This window comes from Microtus pennsylvanicus, chromosome 7 (genome assembly GCF_037038515.1).
Source record: "Microtus pennsylvanicus isolate mMicPen1 chromosome 7, mMicPen1.hap1, whole genome shotgun sequence".
In the NCBI taxonomy this organism is placed as follows: domain Eukaryota; kingdom Metazoa; phylum Chordata; class Mammalia; order Rodentia; family Cricetidae; genus Microtus; species Microtus pennsylvanicus.
Window position 1 is genome coordinate 72,214,657 of NC_134585.1, and position 26,900 is coordinate 72,241,556.

At 37.9% G+C, this 26,900-nt stretch overlaps 1 protein-coding gene across 19 annotated transcripts in view; it reads left to right on the forward strand.

Annotated features, from left to right (window-relative positions):
- Positions 1-26,900, forward strand: part of Adgrl2 (adhesion G protein-coupled receptor L2) — a 612,895-nt gene that overhangs the window by 580,959 nt on the left and 5,036 nt on the right. For 6 of the 19 annotated variants that reach the window (XM_075981092.1, XM_075981094.1, XM_075981095.1 and 3 more), the window contains 12 exons: positions 6,637-6,762; positions 7,071-7,276; positions 8,454-8,627; positions 9,621-9,827; positions 10,764-10,984; positions 12,495-12,561; positions 19,156-19,247; positions 20,068-20,112; positions 21,094-21,262; positions 23,841-23,969; positions 24,684-24,780; positions 26,389-26,517. In XM_075981092.1, coding sequence (XP_075837207.1) covers positions 6,637-6,762; positions 7,071-7,276; positions 8,454-8,627; positions 9,621-9,827; positions 10,764-10,984; positions 12,495-12,561; positions 19,156-19,247; positions 20,068-20,112; positions 21,094-21,262; positions 23,841-23,969; positions 24,684-24,780; positions 26,389-26,517 — 1,662 coding nt within the window. Of the gene's footprint in view, positions 1-6,636; positions 6,763-7,070; positions 7,277-8,453; positions 8,628-9,620; positions 9,828-10,763; positions 10,985-12,494; positions 12,562-19,155; positions 19,248-20,067; positions 20,113-21,093; positions 21,263-23,840; positions 23,970-24,683; positions 24,781-26,388; positions 26,518-26,770; positions 26,824-26,900 lie in introns of all 19 variants that reach the window. The other 13 variants (XM_075981096.1, XM_075981111.1, XM_075981101.1 and 10 more) reach the window with 8 other exon arrangements.

Here is a 26,900-nt window from a genome sequence, read left to right on the forward strand (position 1 = left end):
TGCCAAATTATGACTGCCAATATCATGGTGGCATATTAACTGCCAAGGAATGAAAAAATAAAAAAGAGATGGCGTAACTCAAATATGGCACTGGAATTGAAAATATAAACTTAACTTTATTTCCTATATGTAAAATTTTCCAGTAAAGTGAAGTACTAATAATTTATTCTGAAGTGCACAAATTATAAATCACTCAGTAACTTCTGTGTATAAGTAAAGTCAAAAGGAGGCACCCACCATAATCTTAGGTATCTGGCTCTTTAAAAAAAATGTAGTTTTCTCATAATAAGAAAAGATTAAACCCCCAAAGCTTCTATTATCTGCAGACAGTTCTGCGCTCGCTATAGTCCTCAGGCTCATTCACACTGAACCCAATTCACCTGTATCCAGTGTCATTCCCCTAATTACAGAAGTGGTGTGGACCCAATCCTCTTAGTGAAGGCATCCTGAAAAGACTTATGGCTTGGCATTTTGTAAATTAAATTTGTTTCCCAAATTTTCTAATATTAGTTTAAAAAAAAACAAAATAATTTATTTTTTCCCTTGACTTTAACTGAGCATAAAAATTTGGAGGACTATGTTAAATTCTGTGATCTTTTAAATTTTGAAACCCATAGACCATGTTTCTGTCTCCCAGATGGTTTTGGGACCTTCTGGCTCTACCTTCCTGGGATTACAGAATGCACCACTACCCCTGATTTACATGGAACCCTAACACAGTTCTATATCCCAGAGGATTTTTTCCCAGTACCAGACAGACTTAAAATGAAATGTCTGCAAGTCATCATTTTCATTTTTTCTTCCTCTGTAAAACAGTCCTGGAACTCACTCTATAGACCAAACTGGCCTCAAACTCACAGAGATCCTCCTGCCTCTGTGTCCAGAGGGCTGGGATTTAAGTCGTGCACCACCACTGCCCAGCTTCATTTTCTTAATATATCTTTCTGTGTTTAGAAGGATCGTTCTTTCTATTAAAGCTTTAAACTTAGATGTCATGACTACATTTAGGATACAATGTATACATCTTACTGATATTAGTAACCCATGCTTAGAATTTATTGTGTCTTTTTACTTATTGTCCCAACCTTATCAGCATAAAAGTCACTTTAAACATTTTAAAATAGTTATTTTTTTAATTTCTAATTCATAGTCTTGGGGTTTTCTCTCTTTTTTTTTTTTTGCAAAAAAGAGAAATATATGTTGTTTTAAGAATGAAGAAAACATTGTTTTTCCTAAAACATGTCTTTAAATATACTATGAAAACAACCTACTATTTCCTTATCTTTTTGAGGCTCTTATCTAAACTTAAAGGATGGCTGTATCTTCAGTTATTAGAACAAATTGGTTTTCTTCTTAGCAGTTTGTTTTAACATCATCATGTGATTTACTCAGGATATATGATTCCATAAAAATGGTGTGATTGTACAGGGACAGCATGTGCCATAAAATTTGAAGTCTACTTTGTATTCAGGGGTATATATTTTGAATGTGAGTCCCATGAATTTTGAACAAATGTTCTCTCTGTAATCCTCAGCATAGGATACATTTTTATCTTCAGAAGGCAGTGGCCTCCCACCTCCAGCCCAGGAAGCAACTGCTTCCTATCCCTGTGCGCGGCTCCTAACTTTGACTTGCATTATTTTTAATCTTGCTTCTTTTATGTTGAGTTCACTTAGAGAGCTCCCTATCCAGACTTATTGTCTGTAGTTCAGTCATTGCTCATTGTCCCTCCATTTTAAGGATGTACTCTCAGTTCTATGTATTCTTTCCCATTCCTGATTCTTTGAGTTGTTACCACATGGCGACTCTTATTTTCCTTTGGTCCCTTACCAGCAGTGAGAGTTCATCTGTTCTCCATCTTCCCAATACTCGGTCTCTTTATTTTTGGCTTTCTCAGTAGTTTATATTGGTATCTTGTGTGGGTTTGTTTTGCATTTCTATGATTACTAAGTAACATGTGTTTACTTTTCGGGTTGAGTATGATGGAGACCTGGTCTCCTTGTATAGCCTGTATGATCTTGAACTCTGTCCTTTATCCTCAACTTCCTGAGCCCTGGGATTAGAGATATGTACCACTGTGCCCAGTAAGTAACATTTAGTTGATTAATTCTTTGCATGTGTTTATGGCCCATTCACTCATCTTAAAGTATCTGTTAATTTATTTTTCTCTAGTTCAGTTTTTATGTGTGTTTAGTGTATATGTCTTTGGCCAGAAATCTATATGCTACATGCTTCTCCCCGTAAGTGACTTTTCGTTTTTGTTTTCTATCTTGGGAATAGCAGAAATTTCTAATTTTGATTTTGAAACTTTCTGATACCTAGTTTCAGCACCATCTGCCTAATTTTCTCTTGCTTGCCCTTTCCAACATTGTGGTATTTGACAGCATATAATAGTGTCCTCTCATTATTAATGTGAAATCTTCAATATCCTTTTTTAGAGAAAAGAAAAGTTACAATTATACATTAAGAAAATACGTTCAGAAGATAATATTCTTACACCTTTACTTCTTGTGAATGTGTTAATGCCTCATCCGAAAGTGGATATAATAGTCTGTCTATATAGTTCATTCACTGGCATAATTATCTTTCATTAAGAGACTGAATATTTTACCAAAAAAAATTTAATGTTTTATTAGAGAAATAAGGAGGATGATTGGTCCTGTAGACTTTCCTGCACTTGAGATTCAGCTGATTTCATCTCCGGGTCATCATTCAACTCTGTTGATAAGCTAATTAGACCTAGGAGCTTGACCAGGCCAAATGTCATTCCCACCTCCCCAGCACCCCAGGGAACTTTCTGTTGAGTATACATACTGTCCATTGTCTTTCCCTCTGACATTAAGATTTATTGGATAGCTTAGATAAGAGAAGCCCAATCCATCCATTATAAAATCTCCTATCATTTATTTTCAGAATGGCCTCAGTAGACAGTATAGCCTCCACCACCACCCTGCCACATTGTCACTTTAGACTTAGTTGTATTTAGCTGTAAAAAAAAAAAAAGCCAAAAGATGATTTACAACAGAGGTTGTTCCTCCATTCTGCTGTGTGGACAGGAGGCTGGGCTTGTATCTCTTCAAATCTATTCTGTACTGTCTTCTCCCTGGAACCTAGACTGACCGAGCTTTGGCAGGTCCTCAGGGCCCCATCAACATCTTCCCCAGAGGATCTGCATCTCGCTGTAGCCAGTTGTGGGGTGGGCGGCGGGGGAGCTGTGATGAATGAGACTCTGAATGACTCTCCAGTGAACTGGACTGTATACACGTGAGTTGTCTGTTGACTAAGGCATGTGCCATAGTGACCAACATAAACATCCAGCAGTGCTAAGGGATGATATTTTAATATATGCACATTAGTTAAAACACACAGGCTATACAGAAGCTCTTTTAGTCATAAAGTTGATGACAGACATTCTCCATGATAGACAAGATCAAGTAGGGAATAATTATCACCTTGATTTATTTTTTATGGTTATATAAATTTTTACCTTTATTCTGGGGTCTATTTGGAGATGGTTTGTCCAAGCTGACCTCAAACTCTTAGACTCAACTACCACTTAAGATTTATTTTTACAATTTTACTTAGCAGATTGTTCATGGGTACAGTATTTATGGCATTAATGATTTAATATTGTAAATCCCATTGGATGTTTTTTCCCTCACAGTTCGGTTTTCATGAGTATATCTACTGTCATGTGCACACCTAGTTCATTCATCTGATTTAAGAATACAGCACAGTTTATCCTGAAATATATTTCAGTGGCTTCCCATTTTTTTGGTGAGAAAAGGTAGACCAGAAGTGTGTTTCTAGGCATGCGGGCATGTATCCTACAAGAAAATTTTAAGGGATAAATCATACTAATCCACTTTACCAAATATTTTCCAGTTTTCTTCTCTACCTAATTTTTCCAGTTTCTGTTCTCATTGGTAAAAACATTGCACCACCACAGGCTGACACTTTATTTTGATATAAATTTTGTTAATTAGTTTGGATTGATCCCATTGCTGCTTTTATTTGTAGTTCACCTGATGTTTTGAAGGGTTCCTTTTGTATTACTTTACTTGGCCTGTTTTATTTTTATCTTTGAATTTGTTTCTCAACATTTCCCTACGTTTCTATTTCTTTGCATGGTTTGTGTGTTCTGACCACTGATTTGTTGAGGATGATATAGCTTAAAAATACTCTGTTCCTTTCCATTTAAAAACTATTTTAAAGTTAGCATTTTACATAATAATGATGTGCAATTAATTGGTTAGTTTTTAATTTTAGTGTTGGATTTTTGATGCCTAAGAAATTTTCCTCAACTTTTTGCTCCTTTTTTTTTTTTTGAAAGGCATCGCTACTTTGATTTTATAATGATTTTATAACTTTGTAAATTTATGTTAGTAATCTTTGTGGTTTTACATTTGGCTGTAGTCTTTCTAAAGTTTCTGTTTTATTGTGTTTTGTGGTAGGAAGAACTGATCTGGCCTTTTCCATAGGAATAAGCCAGTTCTTTCTGTGCTCTCTCCCCTGCCTCTGTCATCCATCAAGGCTCTACAGGTGTCAGCATGGTAGTAGGATCTGGTATTGCCTGCTTCTGTGCAGTACTGTTTCGTTTTCAGTGATGCCAGCAGCTTTTGAACCTTTCAGTATTTCTGCTTGAGGAGTTTCCTTGACTGCCTTTGTGTACATCTCGTGCATATGGATTTCAAAATCAATTTTTCACGTCCCATACACTCGTAAGGTCTTGTTCGAATTTCTATTAGAATTAAACTTCATTCATGGTTTGATATTAAAAGAAGTACCAGAGTTCTCCAAACAAAAGAGAATTGCATGATGGTCTATTTCTTAATTATGCATACTGTGAATAATGAGATGACTCCCACAGTCTACATTTCCTTTGTTTTTTTTTTAATTGTTGGATCACATTCTAAGATAGTGATAAATAGAACACAACAGTAAGTGTCCTTTTCTTTTAAAGGGTGCTTTTATCATCCTGGATGTTTGCATAAGTACAAAAGACCACTCTGATAGGAAAACCTCCAGCTCAGGGGGCTATTCATTTATTCCTACTATTTTGTAAAGTTTTGTTTTTTATTTTCCATTAAACAAGTTAAAATGTACTGAATTTTTTCTGCTAATATTATTTAATTTTATTTTACTACTGTTCTTTAATATACTAACTAGTTACACTTGTGAATTTCATTAGGTTATTAGTATCTAAAGTGTGGCATGCAGCATATTCTTCTAAGGATTGTTTTCCTAACACTTTAATCACTGAGAATATTGTGAAGTGGTTAGCACACATCAATACCCTGTCTACTGAATGATAAAATATAAGTTTATTTAAAATTAAGTATGTATTAAAGTATGAATTGAGGCATCGAGATTGGAAACTATTAGGGTTTTGAAAAAGTTCCTTTCAGTCATGTTTAGTATCCTCGGGATGTTTCTGTTCTCCGTTGCAGTGTTTACGGGCTGATGCGCACTTACTTTTATAAAGTTGATGATCCCATATCCATTGCTTAGTTTTGTCTAAAATCAGTAGTCATATGTAGGAATAATCCCATTACTTTAGAAAGTTCGTGTCAGTTTTTCTTCCTATAAACATAATTTTTAAGCTAAAATGTAAATATAATGTAAAGGAAGTGAACGAATTCATGTGTGTCTAGGATATTTGAATTTGCACGAAACTCTGATTTTTTTTATTTTATTTGCTTTTTAAGAGGAGTAATTATTAATTATAGAGCTATTTAATGTAATAAGGAGGTAATTATATGTTAGAGGGGGAGGGGACGAGTGTTTTGCTTTGTTTTGTTTTGTTGGCAGGGTTTCATGTAGTCAGGCTAGCTTGGGATGCTCTATGTAACGGAGGATGATTCTGACCTCATGATTCCCATGTGTCTGCCACCACTTGTCACACCATAATGCCGTTCTGAGCCTTCCTGTTGGGTGCTGTCTTTGGAGAAACACTTCAGTTAGTCGTGCTTCCCCACCGGATCCCTTGCTCCTCACACAGCGAGTCCGATAGAAGCAGGGAGACTTACCAGCTGCTTGATCTTTCCCAACATGAGTCAGTGAGAGCAATTGCCAGCCTGTGTCTGCACCCATGGGGGTCCAAGGCTTGTGCGGGCATCATCATCATCTTTGCGTCATTGTAAGCTTGCAGTTGAGTGGTGTCATTTGAGGCTGAATTCCTTCTAAGAACCTCCAAATGTCCGTGTTTTCATATTTAAAACAAAACAAAATTTAAAAATAGTCTATGAGCAATGAGAGTGCAGGGGTGAGGCTATTTCTGAATCAAAGATGGGAGTGAAGTCACATGTCTCCGCTGACAGTTTCTCATTAAAATTCTTTACTGCTCGCGCTGCTTGTAGAAATTGGAAAAATGTGTAGCTACAAACTTTACAGACACAGTTCTGCCTAGAAAGAGATGTGCCTGTGTGGCGAAGGCACTCAGATATGCACTCACTTCCCACTGAGGGATGGCCACTGAAGAGTTGCTTAATACAAAGACCCCAAATGCATAAAGGTTTGCAGTAGAAAAGGGAAGCTGTAATTCCTTTGGGATTCTCTTTTGTCTATTTGTAGCTTAAAGAATGACAACCCCCCTCTTTTATTTATTTATTTATTTTTTTTTTTTGATTCATCCAGTTCTGCAAGTTGAAGTACTCAGCACGGAAGGGCAGGTCCAAGATTTTAAATTCCCTCTAGGCATCAAGGGGGCCGGCAGCTCCATCCAGCTCTCAGCTAACACTGTCAAACAGAACAGCAGGAATGGTGAGAGGCAACAACCCCGCTTTGCTTTGTCCTTCTATTCTCTTTCCTTCTCCTTTCTCTTTCTTTCTCTGACTCCCCTTGTTAAAAAAGAAAAAGAAAAAGCAGTTGAGGTGGACTTGTTCTGTCTTGAAAATTTACCCTTAATGCGACTAAAATGACTTTTACCATTTAAAATAATGCCTTACTTTCTCAACAAACTTGATTTAGATCCATATAAAGAGTCCACTGGATGTTCTTATTTTATTCTTGTTTCGCCACATGCTTTCTCCTATTAGTTGTGAGCACTATGACTGTTTCTCCCTTCCCAGGGCTGGCAAAGCTGGTGTTCATCATTTACCGGAGTCTGGGACAATTCTTGAGTACGGAAAATGCGACCATCAAGCTGGGTGCAGACTTCGTGGGTCGGAACAGTACCATTGCAGTGAATTCCCACGTCATTTCCGTTTCCATCAATAAAGAGTCCAGCCGTGTGTACCTGACAGACCCCGTGCTTTTCACCCTGCCACACATTTATGTAAGCTAATGTATGCTAATGAAATCACAGAAGGCTTGAACCCTCAGAGAAAGGAAAGCCAGGCTGACATGCTGAGGATGCGGGAAGGATGGTGCGGTTGGGTGGGCGGGTGTGAGGGAGAAGACCTTTCCATTTGAATTTTAAATGTTAGACTAGGTCAGAGACACAAGTTTATTTAAGTCTGTGAACATAAAATTAAATGAGCCTGGTTCAGTGATTATTAGAACTTAAGTGTATTCTTAATGAAAGCTAATTCAGTAATCAACAAGAAAATGTAAATGACTCTAATTTGTTTTTGGGTGAAAATTAACTCTTACCTTAGCAGCAGGATAGCTGGGTATTAACTCTTCAGAGTCTACTTTTATAGTATGGCTAATCATTATTTTTTAATTAGTTATATTGGGCTCATTTACGCACATGCATCTTCACACAAAGCGTGCATGCTCATGCACACAGATACAAGCATATTTACATACAAAAATTAATCATATTTGGCTCAACTTTCATCAAATATTGCATTAAGAGTTCAGAAATGAGGAGGTGTGCCTTGTCTGTGGTGCTCCAGAGTACAGGCTGGCACTTATGTGACAGTTATGTTGAAAGATGGGGCTGCTACAGTAGAGAGAATGAACGCCGGGAGCTAACCAAGTGTTTGGGGCAGACAAGAATAGGATGTGTAGTCATAGAGCCGAGCTCATATTTACTTGATTTGATTTGATTTATTCTTAAGATCCTTACAGTGTCAACTGTGTTTCAAATGTATCTCATGTGTCACTTACAAGTAACCATAAAAAGGACCCAAACTTGAAAATTTTTTTTAAGACACTTGGTCCCTGTGGGATTTTCTCAGAACCAATTCACAACTTTAATCTTATCAGAAAAGGGAGAAAGACTCTAATGTAACCATCAGTAGGTAAAATCATAAGATCGAAATTGTAATTGGGTGAAATGGATCTCTGGTAATTTAGAATACACGTTAGAGTGTTTCGGACTATAAAGTCCCCTTGAAGCTAGATATGTGCCTTGTATAACATAGTCCACAACTTTGCTGATGGAAAACTTTATAGTCCGAAACATGCAAAGTTTAATCTAAATTACCTTTTGCACATATTAAACAATTGCTACTGCCATCTTTGAGTGTAAAATCCTAATTTTATCTTGTCATTTTATTTCCCAGACTCACAATTATTTCAATGCAAACTGCTCCTTCTGGAACTACTCAGAGAGAACCATGATGGGATATTGGTCTACCCAGGGCTGCAAGCTGGTTGACACTAATAAAACTCGCACAACGTGTGCGTGCAGCCACCTAACCAATTTTGCTATTCTCATGGCCCACAGGGAAATTTCAGTAAGTATTTGTACTTCTAATTAGTCGCGGGGAAAGACCTCAGAGATTCAAAACAGCTTGTGTAATAGTCCATCTTTGGGTGCTTATCGTAACTAAAAAGCAAACAAAGTCATGTAGGATTCTAATTGTTTTTACCCTGTCCATGTATGCTCAGAAGTCTTGACACTTTCTTGCTACGTTCCTGCCCACCTTTGTGGGAAGATGCTTTTCAGAGGCCGTAAGGGTTTTGAGAATCGAGAGCAGTGGGAGTCGTCAGAGCACAACATGGGCTCCCAGATGCCGGATGCCATTCCTATGTTGAATTGTGGAATCGCTTTTCACAATGTTGCTGTGACAGTTGGCACATTATATAGAACTACAGAGTTTGAAAAGCCAGAAAAGCTTCTGGAATATGCCTACATAGTTGTTCCTCTTGTTAAAGAGAGTGATATTAGACAAAAAAAAAAAAAAGATTCAGTATATACCATGGGGTCAGGGATGTGTCTCAATGGTTGAGTGTTTGTCTAGCCTGAGAAAGACTCCGGTATTCATCCCTTCTTATTCCAAGAAAAATACAGTACAAAACTTGTGTCTGTATCAGGCTTGTCTGCATTGTTTATTTCTCACTGTGTAAGTATGTAGAAACTCAAGAGCAGAGGAAAATGTAAAAGTTGAATGATGTATTAGCCGCACCATCATTAAAAGACTATTTTTAATCATAATTAGTCTTCATTCCGTGTAACTATTCTGTCTACATTTCTTAAGGTAATTGTTTAAATACTTATTTTAGAAGATTGGGCCTCTCACATCATTTTCTATACAAAATCCCCCTTTTTGTTGAATCACTTTTAAGTTGTAAATGCAGTAAGATAGCCTTCAGCTCCATTACACAGTCAACAGTTTTATCCGTGAGCTCCGCTCGAACACGTGAATATTCTTCATTAGCGATGGAGGCAGAAGTTTTCCTCTTGGTAATGTGGATTGCTGACGTTCTTTGTGCTTCCCGCTTTCTAGGTTAATGATGTTCACGAACTTCTGCTCAAAGTCATCACCTGGGTGGGCATCATTGTCTCCCTCATCTGCCTGGCGATCTGCATCTTCACCTTCTGTTTCTTCCGAGGTTTACAGAGTGACCGCAACACTATCCACAAGAATCTTTGTATCAACCTTTTCATTGCCGAATTTATTTATCTCATAGGCATCGATAAGACGTCCTACCCGGTAAGCACCTGTCGAATTGACTGACCTTGGTCAGTCTGCTAGCTGTCAGTACACCCGTGACACAGCCATTAGTGTTTGATGCAATGGATTGTCACGGCGAAGGACAAACTGTGTGGAATTATAAGACAGCTTACTCAGTAATGCTATTATGAAGTAATTATGAAGACCTTTATTTCATGGATTAAACTACAAGTTCATTTTTCTGGCTTCTTATACAAAAGAAGACTGCAGGGGACCCTGTAATAAAAAGATGCCACTTTCCAAGTTCCTACTTTGCTTATATTCTGATCAGCAGCCTTTCTTTCATGCTTAAAGCAATGTATTCAACCTCCCAAGGCCTCAGCGTCAGACACAAAGCATTAATTTATTAACGCATCACCCTGGATTCATCTGGGATATTTAAGAATGCCCCAGAAACAAAAAGGAAGTGATCCTACATAATTAGAGTGAGGATATTTGTCATTCAAGCAAACTTCTACAATTCTGCTCTAGATAGACATAATGTGTCTGCATATAACTGTACTGCGGACTTGTGAAGCAGACACCCGCAGTGGGGAATGAGAGTCCTCTGTGGGGACGTGGAGACATGATCTTAAAGGTCTGGCTTCCTCCTTGTACTTAATTTCCCTAAAACGGCAATCACTTAGTGAGGAAGTCTGTCACACTTGGGGGTATGGTTTTCAAGCGTATGTGCCCTTGATATTTTACCAGGCCTTTAATTTGTGTCCATTTATGGAAAGTGTGTGTGTGTGTGTGCGTGTGCGTGTGCGTGTGCGTGTGTGTGTGCGTGTGCGTGTGTGTGTGTGTGTGTGTGTGTAGATACTGATGATATGAGGTATTTAAACCCTAGTGATCCTGCCACTGACAGTTTCACGGTTGGAGAGGATGCTTCGTACTCACAGATAACCTTTATGTTTCTCTTCTTTCCCTTCTCAGGTCTTATGCCCTGTATTTGCAGGGCTTTTGCATTTCTTCTTCCTAGCGGCTTTTTCTTGGATGTGCCTGGAAGGTGTCCAGCTCTACTTAATGTTGGTTGAAGTTTTCGAGAGCGAATATTCAAGGAAGAAATATTACTATGTGGCCGGATACTTGTTCCCTGCCACGGTGGTCGGTGTTTCAGCCGCTATTGACTATAAGAGCTATGGGACACAAAAGGCGTAAGTAATTGCAAGCAGCCTGCGTGCTTTTCAACTGAATAATTTTTTACAGCCTGTTAGCTGTCAGTGAGGGTTCCTGACAGATGAAAATCGTGTCTGAAAGCTTTACTGGGGGAGAGAAGAGGCATGCCGTGCACAAATTACAATCAAGTCTTCTGTAATTTTCTGGGTTCAAAGGATTTGTTCTCTGGTGAGGCAGATTCTAAATTATGGACTTTCTCTTTTAACACAAAAGATTGACCTGAAACAAATTGAAAAAGTAAATAACTTTTTGGCCTCAGAAAGATATTAAGTAAAAAATTCTCCCAAACTTAATGCATCTGACTTAAGCCAGCGCTTCCCCAAGTCCCTGTGCGGCCGATTCTCCTTCTGCACTGTTACAGAAGCATGTTCCATCCCAGATGTTTCGCTTTGGTAATATTTTACCAGGAACTTTAAGAGGATTAAAATAATTCACCTTCTCTTGTTCTTAAAAGTACAGAAAGTCGCAGAGTGAAGAGATGGCACTTCTCTAATGGTTTACATTGCTAAAGGCATAAATTGGACTTCCAACTCTGCTTATTTTTTCTTTGATAAAATTAGTTAATAGTATTTATTTATAGTAAAGAAGCCCATGACTTTATAGATAATGAAAAAGCCAGAGAAATTCAATGCGGATTCCATATTGTATGAAATATGAACCACTAGCTAAAGTGTGTCCTTTTTTATTGTTTTTATTGAGCTGTATCTTTTTATCTGCTCCCATCCCCTTCTGCCCTCTCATGATCCCCACACTCCCTATTTACTCAGGAGATCTTGTCTTTTTCTACTTCCCATGTGGATTAGATTCATGTATGTCTCTCTTAGGTCCTCTTTGCTGTCTAGGTTCTCTGGGGTTGCACACCGTAGGCTGGATTTTCTTTGCTTTATATCTAGAAACCACTTATGAGTGAGAACATTTGATATCTGTCACTAAAGTGTGTCTTGATGAGTTTATGCATTATCCACTTTAATGCTGTGGAGGTTGCGTGCTTATATTTTCCCCTAGTATTTGTCTATTTCTAATGGAGATATTTATGCTGTACTCTTTTGCCACTAACGCCCTCTGAGTGCTTTCTTTAAATTCTGTTATGCAATTTAATTCTGATCAACCCGAAAGACAAATTTCGAGGATTACACATAGAACTTATGAATGATGGTGCAATATGGAGTGTTGCTTGGCATCGTCTAAAGAAGTTGAAGTTTCCTAGGGCTTCAGGCCTGGGGTGGGACTTCCGTTTTCCCTATGAAAACTTCTGTACTGTACTGTGCCTGAAATGAATCCTGCTGCAGGTCGAAGTAAAGGAATTGCTCAACTTTGTTGGGTCAAAGCCAACTCAGAATTATTATAATTCTTCTTGCCCATGATTAATGAATTTTCAAAGGCATATGGAGGGATGGTTTCTTGGCTAGATTTTTGTGGTTTTGTTTCTCTGCTTAATGTGAGGATCCAGGAAAGCTACTTACTGCATTTTTTCTCCTTCCCTAATAGTTGCTGGCTTCACGTTGATAACTATTTCATATGGAGTTTCATTGGGCCTGTGACCTTCATTATTCTGGTAAGCAAACTTCCCTTTCACAGCCTTTCTGGTGGCCACTGTAGCACCGGTACTCGGGACTCTAAGCTATGCCCCTCCAACTGCTAATGATGCAGTCAAAGATGTATAAATATGTCTGCTAAGAGGACAGTATGGTGAAGCATATGTAGACGGTTGCCATTATTGAAAGCTCTACACTGACTGAAAAATACCCTGTGCTGTTCCTGTATCAGTGCGCTGAAACAGCATAATAATATCAAATAAATAAATAACATACAGAAGACCACTCATCAACCATGTTAAGAATTTTTTGACTGTTTTAGTCAGGCAAATGGACATTACTTTTTTTTCTTCACAGTCTAATAGTAATTTAGTTTTTTTAAGTGAATGCTCATACCTTAAATTCTTGTAGATCATAAATCTTTATGAAACTTGAATTAATTAAAATGGCTAGTAAATAAATTTTAAATTCACTGGAAATAAGAATATCTCTTGAAGAATTAATATACTTTTTAAAAATCATTAACAGTTTATTTTTAAACAAATTTTATATACGTCATCAATAGTAGCATTAAGGTATTTTTAAAAATCTTTTATATCATTTATATTCATACTGGAAATGGCAACAACAGAATTTTATAATTTAAAACGTTGTCCCAAGGACAGTACAACGCAGATCAAAATGAATACTAATAGCCTTTAGAAGTTTGAAAAAATACCATAAACAAGTTTAAATATCATCCATGCAGAATTGATGTACTTAAACACACTAGCTATTGCTATTTTAAGTATTGTACTGCTACTATTTTTTTTTCTTCTTCAAAAAGAAAAGGTCTTAGTTCAGTCAGTAAGACTCTTGCTGTGCAAGCATGAAGACCTGTAGTGTGGAAAGGGAACCCAAGTATAGTCAGGAGACTCTCTAGCCCCAGAACAGGGGAGGCAGAGACGGCGAGATTTTTGGTACACGCAGCAAGGCTGACCAGCCGAATCTCTGCCCTTCAGCTTCAGTGTGCTACACTTTCTCCAAAGATAAGATAGCGTGATTGAGAAGGACACCGAACATCGATCTTACACAAATAGTTAATTAAAAAAATAACTGTTGTTGAACAAAACTTAACACCTAAAAACAGTGTGTGCATTTTAGATCTTACTACAACTGTGTCGCATAGCTACTTCAACAACGCAGCATTAAAATTAGAGATGAAAGCCTGTGTAAACCGCAGAAATATTATTAATGTTCCTGAGGTTGGCATTTTTTCATCAGATTATCCTCACTAGGCAATGGCCCCAGTTCTGCCCCTTAGTGTATAGGACCACACCCTTAGTGTTTTCTAGCATAAAAACGGCTAAAGGCTTTTTTAGAGATCCCTAAAACAAACACATTTAAATACAAAGCCTGCATTAGGGGTGTTTGGGATATAAAACTGTCACGTGTTTACTTCTGTTGACTGAGAATGTCACCTCTAAAGATTAGCACTAACTAATAATATATTAAAAACATTTTGTTTAAAGAACAAGTTAATGTGTACTCAGTAAGGAATGAGTAAAAGGTATTTTGGTGCATCACCCACTTATAATGGGAGCCCATTATTTATCACTCTGATATTCATTTATACTCTGCATTCATACTGACCTGTGGAGGGCTCTAGGTCACATTGTTCCCTACCTAAAAACAAACAAAAGAAACCAGCCGGTAACAATTACCATACAGATTTCCTTGAGATTCGGAGATTGCTTTGCCCTCTAACCATCCCAGCACAGAGAGAATGCAAAATGATAACTTGAAATACAATATCTAACCTAAATTGAGAAATGAGATTGTACAGCATATGTATGTTAGAAACACATTTACCTAAGTAGGTACTGTGGTATTACAAGACATTTAAAACCTAATTCTGACATGAATCTTAATAATATAAATTGTATTATATACTGTTCCTGTAAGGAATATTCTTATAACAAAACATTACTTGCTATTCCAAGAAAATACATTTTGGATTATGACTGAGTTGAAACCATTTTAACTTAATAGTATTAAATAGGTCTACCTTTGTAATATTCTGTGAAGAAAAGTAAGCGTCTGTGGGAGATAAAACTTCCTACTTAACGCCTTTCTATAGAATGTCTTGCCTACAGGCACTGGACTTATTATATCTATGAGAAAAGTGCCAGTTAGTAATGAGCAGGGGAAACCATTAGTATGCCTGAAATGGTTTAATGAAGGCTTGGATCATGACACGTCAGGAGCTGTTCTTATCATTTGGACAGCTCCATCTGCATCATTAATAATTAATTCAGTTCAGTAAGAGTTCAGCTCACAGGCTCACTTAGAAGTCTTCTTCAGAGAACACCTCTCTGGCTGCCCATCCAGGGGAAATCGCTTTCTGCTTGGCTAACAGCAAAGATCTGGAGACACAAATGCGGTTTTAGACTTGCATTTGCCAGGTAGCCAAAGCTCTAGGGAGGACAAAAAGGGTCGGAACATGTGCAGTTCAGCCGGGTTATTTCAGAGCGCTGTTTCGGTTCTTCTGTCTTATCATATCCATGTCAGCCCTGCAAGCTGTGGAATGAATTTAAAGCTGCTAAGCCCAGACAGATGTGATTCATTGGAGCAAGCTGATGACCATAAAACAAACCGTGCTTTCCTATAATCCCTGGGAACTTCTCCTTTCTAAAAACTCTGTTGTATGTCATGCCTAACAACGGAGGTGACACTTAACTCTGTAGTCCCCATTAGATTAGCAAAGTATGATGTAAATAATAATGTATGCAATTATGATTTAGGTATTATTAGTAGTCATTGGAAGAGTGTCCCAGTTTGGTTATTTATTTATTTATTTGCTGAGTGAAATTTTTTTTAACCTCTTCTGATTCTGGTCCCAACTTTTACATGTGGTTCTATTAAGAAATAACAAAATATCTGTATGTTTACAGATATCTGTATGTACATACCCACATTCACAGATAAGTCCACAGTGTAGAGTTAATGTACAAATAATTTCTTAACAAATCTCCCCTCCAAATAAGTTATCACCATGTGCGTTTAGACTAGTGGGTTATATACATGCCTAACATAGTTCTATTTAATGATCTAAATCTACTAATTTATGAGTCATTCAGTTTAGACAATGCTTTTCATGTATATGCAGCCTAGCCTTTTTCCTTACCCATTGATTAATAATTTTAACATAATCCCCTTATGTTTAAATTCATTAGTATTTAGTAATATTTTGTATTGTGGGGTGTGTGTGGGGACAACAACAAAGAATGGAAGTTGGGATATTCTCTTCAGACAGGACAAGTTACAGCAGAGGGACTGGGTGGTAGAGGTGTTCACTCTTCTTGGCTCTCTGTCTGCCTCCAGAGAAAAAAAAAGGGGAATGTTTGATTGTCGTGATTTCTTTAGTTTTTCAAAGTCTATAGAAGATACTAGAAATTAAATAGGGGAAGAAAAAAGTTAAAGTAAATGAAGTCACTCATTCTGTTATTTAAAAACAGACAAAGCAAAAATGTAGTACTATGACTAGAAAGTCATGTATGTCTTGAGAAAGGAACTCAGATTTGTAGATAGTCGTTTATTTGAAAGCAGTCTGCTGTCTTAAGGTGACTGTTCTGGACTGTAGATTATATTGAAGCTGTTCTTGTCTGCTTTTCTGTGCCTGGATTTAGGCCCTACCATTCTATTTTAAAAGACCAAGGAAGAAGTGGAGGAGAAAACAGGAGTGAAAAGATAATAAAATACTCTAATCGGCAAAAATCATAATTTCTGGAGTGTCTTGCCTCTTGAAAAAAAATCATAATAAAATTTATTGTATGAAAATGAAAATTGGTGTTAAAATGTTTAAACATTAGGTAAGAGAGAACTATAAAGTAGCTTGTGCTTCCATCAACGGTCTGTTCCATTCCAGGAAGAAGTTCACTGTATATGTTGATGGTAATCTGTTTTATTGATCAACATCTATGTCACAAACATTTTTTTTCCATTTCTCTGGTTCACTGCAAATAATATATATTAGTGAAATTTTAATATTTAGGAAGCATGGAGAAAACTCTTTGACTGACATTTTTTTGCTATCTTGTGCCTCAAGAGTACTCCTTGTAAGCCTCCTTTTGTAATTATTTTGTTTGAAATGACAGTGTTTTGTCCTATTAAATATACCCTTGCTCCATTATTTCTATGTTTTCAAGTAATTTTTCTTCAGAGGCTAAAGTCTTGTGTATGAGTTAACTGAAAGTTTGATGGCAGTATGTCATTAGCTATCATTTTCTTTTCCATTTCATTAAAGTGGAAGATTTACAGACACTCCAAGCAATTTGAATATAAAAGCCTATTGAGCATTTTATTATTTTTTCCAACATAATTTTTGCAACAAAATTTTTCATGGAGTGTATCTTTAAGGTGATTCTCCTTTGAGTCTTTTTAAAACACTCTAAATTAAGATCACTGTGATGTATCCATTTTTAATCCTAGCACATGGAAGGCAGAGGCAAGCTGATCTCTCAGGGTTCAAGGCCAACCTGGTCTATGTAGACTACGTAGCGAGTTCTAAGCCAGGCAGAGTGACATAATCAGAATGGGTACCAAATAAATAAATAAACAAATAGAGTAAGATGGATGGACGGAAGGACGGAAGGACGGACGAACAAACAGTACATTCAGAGCATTCAAAATAGGGTTGAAAGGTTTTATCTGCTTCTGTGAAGAAGGTCCTCTCACCCAATATTGCAGTCCATTCCTTTTTTAACCTTGAGTTTGGATTGAGATGTTGAGTTTATTTACATGCAGAGTGTCTTTGAGCAGCTCCCTCCGCAGCTAATACAGACTGAGCATAGCACATCCTGGCCTTGCGGGGCACTCTGCCTCCCAGCCACCCTCTAGTGTGATCAGTTAAGGTGACCAATGCATAGAATGGAAAACTGGTGGCATTGCTGATCTTTGCCTTTTTGAGAAAAGCAAAAAACACTCTTTACCATGATTCTTTAAAAAGTCGTCAGTGTTTACTCCATTACCACAAAGAATTCTAATTTTCTCAAGGGCAGAAGCCTGTCTTAAGTGTCCACAGCATGATTGACACATCCTTGTGTAGCACAGGCTGGTCAATAAAATATCTGTTGGGTGAACTATGTGATGTGGTCCATCTCTGTGAAAGAAAACATGTCTATAAACCAGCTGGAATAATTCTGTAAAAATAAAGGAAGAAATGTTCCTATGGTTTTATCCTCTCTCTGATAAATCTCTTAAGAGGTTAAATAAAACAAATATCTGTTTTGCCCTTAAGTAACTACCCTAGAAAGGTAAACCATCTGTCACCATGTGTAGGTTATGCCCATTAGCCTCATTTTATCCCTGAACGGAGGAAATTCTACATCTACGAGAAATAATAAAGTGCTTCAGAGAACAATGGTACACAGCTTAAAGTCTTTGCCTTGTTCCCGAACTCATTAGTAGGGACATGTGGAAATGTTTAATGTATTGGTTTGTATCATGCATTATGGTTATAAAATCAGAAGTAATAATGAATGGGTGTGGGGTCATTTGATTGTGTGTCATTGTGACTGGGTGGCCAGGATGGCAATGATAACACGGTGGGTTGTCTCTCACCTAAGAGAAGCACATCCCCTCATACAGGGTGTGTTTCTTGAGTCTTCCACAAGGACCGGAGAACCGTGGGTTATGCTGAGTTCTCAAAAAACCATGAATAGATGGATCTATGAATGAAGGAATGAAATGTCACAGGAAGGGTGCAGGGGTACTCTCACTTAGCTCTAGTCTTAGGGCATAAACGGAAGAGTGCTCCCCTCTGACTCTGCCCCAATTTACCAGTCTTCCCTCTCCTCAGTCATAATGTCCCCACTGTCTCCTTTATCCAACCATCTGACCCTTAGGGAATCCAACACTTCCACATCAAATTCCAGCCTCCTTAATTTGCTTTTGATTGTCCCTAAAGTCCTCACACAGCTGACTACTTAGTCGAACTTAAAATTTTGTGAGAATTGACCAAGTTTCAGGCAGTGTGAACAAGGGATGAAAGAGCAAATGACTTTTAACATTAGTTAGATAGTAAGTACGCAGACAGTAAAAACCTTTCCTTCTTACTAGTTTCAACTATTTCATGTATTTTATTTAAATGGCTGCTCTGTTACCTTAGATGTCATACAAACATCATTCCTCTGGTTTAGTTGGTCACCATCAAGAGGTAGGCTCTCAGCCAGGTTTCCTGGAACTCAGCAATTTGTCCACAGCAGGTTCTTGATGTAAATGCACTTCTCAGAATTCTTTTCGGGGTCTCTATTTAGGTGACTTTTAGTCCTTGGACTACATTTAGCTAAAGAAACTAATTTAGGTTTTTTAATTAATTTAATCATTACCACATGATACTGGCTTAATGAGCTTGCAATTCCATGTCAAATGATCTGTTAGATCGATCATAATAGCCAGGGTGTTTTCCACACAGGCTGAACTCATCACTGTATACACAAATGAAAATTGACTTGCTGTATACAGTGTCCATATGCTGTGGGTACTGAACTGGGTGAACTCATTAACTAAATTTGCAAAACATATTTTATCCGTTGTTCATAGTGATCTGATTCTCTCTTTATTCATTAAAACAGCTAAATATTATTTTCCTGGTGATTACGCTGTGCAAAATGGTGAAACATTCAAACACTTTGAAACCAGATTCTAGCAGGTTGGAAAACATTAAGTAAGTATTTTATGTTTGAACTGTTATACTTGACGAGCTCAGTAAAAGATATCCTCCACAGGGAACGCAGGAGTTTCTGCCTTCTGGCAGCTCTAGAAGGGATTCTGAATGAAATCTTACCGATCGAGGTTGAATTTCCATAACCATGTTGCGGGCATTGGTCAAGAAGCAGATAATTTCTGACTTGATCTAGAGTAGAGAAATTGTTTCTGTGGCTTCATGGAAATTTCAGAGCACTGTAGTGATTTCATTTGAATTTAAAATGCAATTCCAAATGATGGTCCTGTTTGCATGGCTGATATGATTATATTAAGTTTGTTTTGTTAAATGACTTTTTGATTTAAGGATTCTGAGCAGTTTCTCCTCCTAATCCTGTTTTCCTAAGAGAATTTTCCCTATTACTATTGTTATCTTGAAGATTATCTGTTGTTTTCATGCTAATTAAACAAGTGTTTACTTTATCTCGATGTTGAATAAAATCTGCAATATTCTATTAGTGAAAATGCTATCTAATTAACCCAAAATTGATAGCTGTTGATTCATTAAATCAGCTATGGAAACATTTTCAGACTTATTTTTAAAATGTGAGTCTTAATGTAGAATTCAAGGACGTATTAAAGTTGGGTATGCCAGGATTGTGAAAATACTATTTTTAATGTTAAAAAATGGCAGATTATAGTAAGGGTAATATTTTTTTAATTAGATGTTTTAAATAGGTTAGTGCCAGCTTCATTGCATGTTGCATGGTAAGAGAGAGAGCTAATCGTTAGCGTCTCTCTCTTTTCTTCCCTTCCTCTTTCTGTCTTCTCACCTACACCAGTAATTACCGTGTTTGTGATGGCTACTATAATACGGACTTACCTGGGTAAGGTAGAACCCTACATTAACAAACTTACAGCATGATTTATATTTTTTGCAAATCCGTCAGTATCATGAATTGCTCTTAATTTTTATAGCTATTTTGGAGTATCTAATTTGCTGTAGTATCCTTAAACTATAATATGCCTTTATTTTTTTAATTGCTTGCCTCTGCATTTTGACTTTCTTAATTTTGACTAATTTATAAAATATATAAATGATTTCTTATTACTTTCTATTTTAATTCTGCCTAATAATTTTGTTTCTCTTTTCTGCTTATAATGCTTTCTAGCTATGAAGATAATAAGCCATTTATCAAGTAAGATCATTAGTTAGACATGGAATGCAATGACTGAAACCCTCTCATTCCGCCCCGTTTTCTGCAGTTCCTTTCTCCTTAAGCTTTTCATGATGAAATCTCTGCCAGAATATTTTATTTTGAAACCGTTCTTGTGTTTTGTTTTGTTTTATTCTGTAACTCATTCCAGCTAGGCTTCTTCATGCTTTCATTGTAATCTCGTAGGCTCACCTCAGTCTAGCGTATTAGAATCCGAAGTCTAGGCTCTCCGTGATTATCTGCCATTTAACCTTTCTGTGTGTGTCGCATTATCTAGTATCAGACGCGTACACCACAGGAATAAAAATATAGGAGTAAACTAATTAAGGACTCCTTAATTCCCTTCACTAAAATTCACATGAAAGACAGTAAAGCCACGGGGGACATTTTACACCTTGCATTTTAATATCGTTTTGATGCCTGATCATTCTGGAGCGAGAAAAGGCCAATACCCGCTGTTGCTGTGCTCACAGGAAGCTGCAGTACTAAATGTTGTTCTTTCTTAATCGATGGAAGGTTAAAGCCAAAATGCTGTTGAATTTGGGTGAACATAGAGCAAGTCAACCTCTACTACTGAGTCGTTACTAAATGAGATGAATGTTGTTCCCTTCATTGAACCCGTTAAAAAAAAAATGCACTTTATTTTTTCAGGTCTTGGGTGCTTGGCGCGTTTGCCCTTCTGTGTCTCCTGGGTCTAACCTGGTCCTTTGGGTTTCTTTATATTAATGAGGAGACTGTTGTGATGGCATATCTCTTCACCACCTTTAATGCTTTCCAGGGATTGTTCATTTTCATCTTCCACTGTGCTCTTCAAAAGAAAGTAAGTGGAGGGACCCCTGGGGAGAATCTCCATATTCTTGACCTTTGACTTGAGGATAGGTCTGGAGAAGGTTTCTCCTGACAGCTGGCTTGTTCACGAACAGTGTCATATTGTAATTACCTTTACCTGTATGGGGATGTAAGCGCCCGTGCAGAGTCACAGAGCGCCAGCCACCTTCTGAATCTCTGTTTGGGACAATAGCACACTAGATTCTTATGTCCAGAGCCCCTTCTTTGGTGGAAGGGTTTGAGAAGTACCTGTGCATAGTTATAAGCTAAAAAAAAAAAAGATACAAGGTTAAATTCAGTCTTAGCTCACTGATAGGAATGTGCTGGTCCAAAATGAAAATGAACCCAAGGACAAATAACATTAATTTTTAAAGCTCCAGACATGCAAAAGATTAATATTAATGTTGCCTTGTGAGTGGTTTTGAAAGATCTAAAACAACTATCATTTAGTGTTTCACCTCTGATTATTTTGTCCTAATTTCATGTATGTGATGTGGAGTCAGCAAAAATAATTTCAAAAATGAAAGTTGAGGACGAAAACCTTGAATCTCTAGCCAGAACTAAGGAAACCACTTAGCTGCCATTTAAGTTTAGAATTATGTGCCTTTCACTAGGACGCGCCCTTCCCTGCCTGCATGTCTAATGTAGTCTTTGATTCTGTTATTACTAGTTGGTCACTAAATTGAACAGAGAAAGAAAATTGTGAAAGTGAAAACGATTAAGTTTTCAGCCCTGACAAGATGATAGTGTTGCTACTTCCATCGGTTTTGAATAAGCTGTAATTTTGAGATAATGACGGTGGGGACGTGAAATACTGACGAATAACGTACAGTCACAGCAATACAGGCGTTGGGCAAAACCAACACCAGAGGGTGTGATTTGGATAAAATACCATTTTGATTGCCATTGTCTTGGTTATTTGGCTTTCAGAGCAACTAATAACGGTTACATGTGTAGAAATTTTTTTTAAGGTATCTTGTGTTTTAAAAACTATGTACTTTAACAGTTTAAACATTATACAGGGATATCCATGGTAACCACTACCATTTCTGTGTGTGTCTTACGTAAGTGAGCATCCTGCGCAAAGCATATAGTCACATAGTGGTTATTTCTCAGAGGTCACTCTATCAGCTTTGACATAAAGCTCAGCTTTGGCAGCAGAAGGCTTAAGAGCCCGTTTCTTCATATAGCTGCATGTATTTCTTGGGCATGGAATTTCCACTGTATTCTGACATTGAGAATTCCATTTTAGAAGCATCACGCACCCTCCCAGTCTTCCATGTCTCTTCGTGAGAGTTGCCATGATAGATTGTTAATAATATAACATAAAATGATTAAGTTGAAAAGTAAAATTTCAATGCTTGAATGAGCACAGTTGGGCCCAGGAAGTGCTTTGAAAGCTCGAGGCTGTTCTTGTTCGTTCTGCTATGTGTCACTTAATAAAACAGAGAAGATGGCAATGCAAGTGTGCTTAGGCTTAGGAGGTCTTCGTGTGGCAATAATTATCTCATTGGTGAAGGAGTGTCAGTCGGGGCCTTGCCAGGCAGTTTTAACAGAATTATGAGACCGGAATGGTCTCAAGTATTGTGTAATCTACTGGAAAAGACTTTTTTTTTTGGTCTCCAGTTTTTTCTTGTCTATTTTAATTTCAAAATCTAGCTTTAATGTACAAAAACCATATTTATACACCAGTACAACTACAATATGCCCCCTCACAGTCCCTTCTCACACCTCCCCGCTCCTCCCACTTCTATGCCACTCCCTGTCCATGAGGGGTCTATTTCAGTTGCTTGGATTGCACATTTTAAAGGCTAAGCTGAACTTTCTTTTAGGGGAGTATTTTTGCATCTACTCATCTACCCCAGCTTCAGGGAAGAAAGGAAATTACGTGGGTCACTCATTCCTGTGAGTGGAAACTGAATAAATAATGCTGCTGTGTGCTAATGGAGCCACAGATATCTTAGACTCCATGGGTGACAAAGGCAGACATAGCAGACACCAGGGAAAACATCTCCTCCCGAGTATTGGCAAATGTGTAAAAATACTTTTCATTGGGTGTGTTCTCGTGCCAAAGGTGCGCAATCCAGAGGTTTATGTATTGCCTACCTAGGAAGGCTAAGCTTATAAAATGTCAGTGATGGACTTCCAAATTGGTTATATAAAACCAAGCATCAAAGACCCTATTTTTTTTGTCTAGTTATTTTGCCAATAGTTACAAAGTACTTGAGAGAAGAAACCTTTACTATATCACTTTGTATTAATAATCAGAATTTGCATAATAACAGTAGACTCCAAAGCATCTCCACATGAGTCATAAAGCTACCACCAACCCATCTGTGGACAGACAGAGCTTTCTCTAGTGACTAATACTTGTAGTGATATTTCATTTGTATTTTAAATATCACTACAAATGCTTCAGCAACTTGCATCGAACTTGAGTCAAGTTCAACCTGTTTTCTCTATGGAAGTTTAATTTTTCTCAGTTGCCTTCACTGTTCATTGAGCTAGAGAGGACAGGAGAAGCCAGTACGCTTCCACTAAACCTCTGGTCTTGGACTTGTTCAATGCAGGTACGAAAAGAATATGGGAAGTGCTTCAGACACTGGTACTGCTGTGGCGGCCTCCCGACCGAGAGCCCCCACAGCTCTGTGAAGGCATCAACCACGCGCACCAGTGCTCGCTACTCCTCTGGCACACAGGTAACAAAGAACTTGACAGCATCTTTAATTAACCTTATTTATAGAAAGTCTGTGGAGACGTGTTCTGTTTAGACGCACTAATTGTTTCCGCAGTGTAGTGATCTAGATAGTGAGAACTCACCTGTTATTTGGGATTTTGATTTCAGTTTCTTCTAAATATGTACTCAATGTGTTGTGTAGATGCAAATATTCTTTTTGAGGAGTTCACTTTACTCAGCTTGTAATAATTCATATTCTCAAGTCATCTAGAACAGTACTTTTATTAGGCACCCAACACATTTATTTAATAATTCTTTGTCTCCACTTTAAACAAGTCAATAAAATAACAGATAAAAGTGGAAGACTAAAGGTAGGAGTAGTGATATCTGCCTGTAATCCAGGCCCTAGGGAGATGGAGGCAGGAGGTTCCTGACTGTCCCTGGCTACTGAGCAAGCTGAGGCCAGACTGGGCTACGTGAAACCTGCCTCAAATAAATAAATAAATAAATAAATAGATAAAATAAGCCCGCACAAAGTGTGTACGAGTAAAGATTAAATAGCCCTGAATAGGAACAAGGCAGTCTTGGTGTCCTCATCTTGGGACCAACAACAAAACACATCCTGAGAAAGCCCAACAACAGCCCGATACTAACGATTTCCGGTAGAGCAGTGTGTTAGTGAGGTGAGCATGGGAAGTGAACATAATGTACTTTTCTTGCTGTTTCGTATCAATAGAGTCGTATAAGAAGGATGTGGAATGACACCGTGAGGAAACAGTCTGAATCTTCTTTTATCTCAGGTGACATCAATAGCACTTCTACCCTTAACCAAGGTCAGTTATTAGGGGACTTGAGCGTACGGCGTACAGTTTGTGCTTTGTGTGAGCCTAGACTAACTGTAGAGAAGACGCTGGACTTACCTGTCGTGGGCTTAAATCACCAGTTATTAAACTTTGGGGTCAGCTTTTAACCTCATTCATCAAAGTATGTATAGATTTATATTATTTCCATGATGCAGTGGAGGAAAATACAGTTTCAAGTGCCACAATAGCAGAACATGGGTGGAAAAGTTCATTGTTGAGAACATACCTTGCTAGAAATGAAATGTGTCTCTCATGAGTGCCCACCTGTCCTTTCGAAGACATCTATGAAAGTTATTGTCCTAAGATGTTGCTAGAATTAGAGTAGTAATTGCTCATGTAAAACAGTGCCAACTTCACATTGAAAACTTACATAATTTTCATAAAGTTCCTTTACTTTATATTTTTCAAGCAAATACTAAGCAGTAAAACATTTGTAGTAAATTCAAATGTACGGAAGCATATAAACCAACTCTCCCCCACCCCCCGTATAGTTCCATGTGTTGAGTAGTGCCAACTTAAATTTGTTATGTAAATCATTTTAGTTCCTAAATGATAAATGCCAGAAATATAGGAGCTTCGCAAGATCAAGGCATTAACATGAAGCCACGGTTACTTCCAACTAAAAGCTTAGTATGCTTCAGTCAGGAATAGAAAATTTGCGTTATTGTACCAGTCTATAGAAAGAGGCTCTTTCAGGTTAGATTTAATGATTTATAATACATAACAACTGTCATGAGATAGTTGGGCTGCGGAATGAAAAGGGTGTCTATATGACATCCATCCCAGCCCGAATTTTCACCTCCCTTTAGTCAGATTCCATCAGTGGCGTGAAACACGATTGCCAAGGAGAGGTGTGCGATTGAGCGGGTAGAGAGAGGGCAGGCCCTGCTCACCGTTGCCCCACCGCTGCCCTAATTCTCTCGACATGGTTGTCACACAGGAAAGTTATTTAAAGACTCACTTCTGAAACCTGGCAAACGAGATTACAGAACCCACATTCTTGTCCTGGTCTAATAATCCATCTCCCCCACCCCACCCCCACCCCAGCATGTCTGCCTTTGCCTTTAATAAATGCAGCTCTGTGCAGTCTGTCAGCCTTCTTACATGTCTGTGGAAGCTGCTGCTCCCCCCCCCCCGCTTGTGTGGAAGTCGCTATTAACACAGATGTTTTCATGAGGGACGGTCCCACACCTGTAAGTCTGAAAGTTTGAGCGTCCCTCCTCTGGGCCTTGGTGGTTAGGGTTTTCATTTTAAGTAGTAGCATCCTGAAGCATAATGTTGATCTCCGTGCATTTAATTGCCATTTTTGTTTAACAGTGATTTTGTATAAATTAGTAAATGTCATTCTCAGCAGGTGTTTACTTGGGGGGCTTAGAAAGCACCTGTGAATTCCCGGGGTTGAACTTCCCTCTCCCCTTTCTCCTGCAAATCGGTAGTTCAGCTAGTGTCAGGGAAATTCCAGCAGACTTTCCATTGCCATCCTGCCCGGGGCCTGATGAGTTAACGAAAGCTACTGCAGCTATAACACTGAAATAAGCAAGCACACTGATGGACTCTTTCTCTGTTTCTTTGCTTTAGGAATGACTGGCAATTACCTACTAACAAACCCTCTTCTTCGGCCCCACGGCACTAACAACCCCTATAACACATTGCTCGCTGAAACAGTTGTATGTAATGCCCCTTCAGCTCCTGTGTTTAACTCACCAGGTGTGCTCATACTTACAAATAAAACTGTCTTTCTTTGCTGCTAAACAGAGCTCTGATCCTATTTCTGAAATAACTTGTTGCTATATATTTATTATCCTTACACCTTTAGTAACTCAGATTAAAAACTAAGGTGTTGCCCATGCCAGGCTTCTAAAACTGCACTATATTATAGTAAGAGTTCAGTCGTGATAGGTTTGCAGTAATTATCCATGTTTTTGACACAGGTGGCATAAATCTTAATATATTATTACAGGACTGACATCACATGGTCCGAGAGCCCATCTTCAAGATTTATATCATTTAGAGGTATCCTATCTATATAATATATTGTTCAGTTGACTCTAAACCTTGGTGACAAATTTTGCTTCTGGAATGGACTAGCT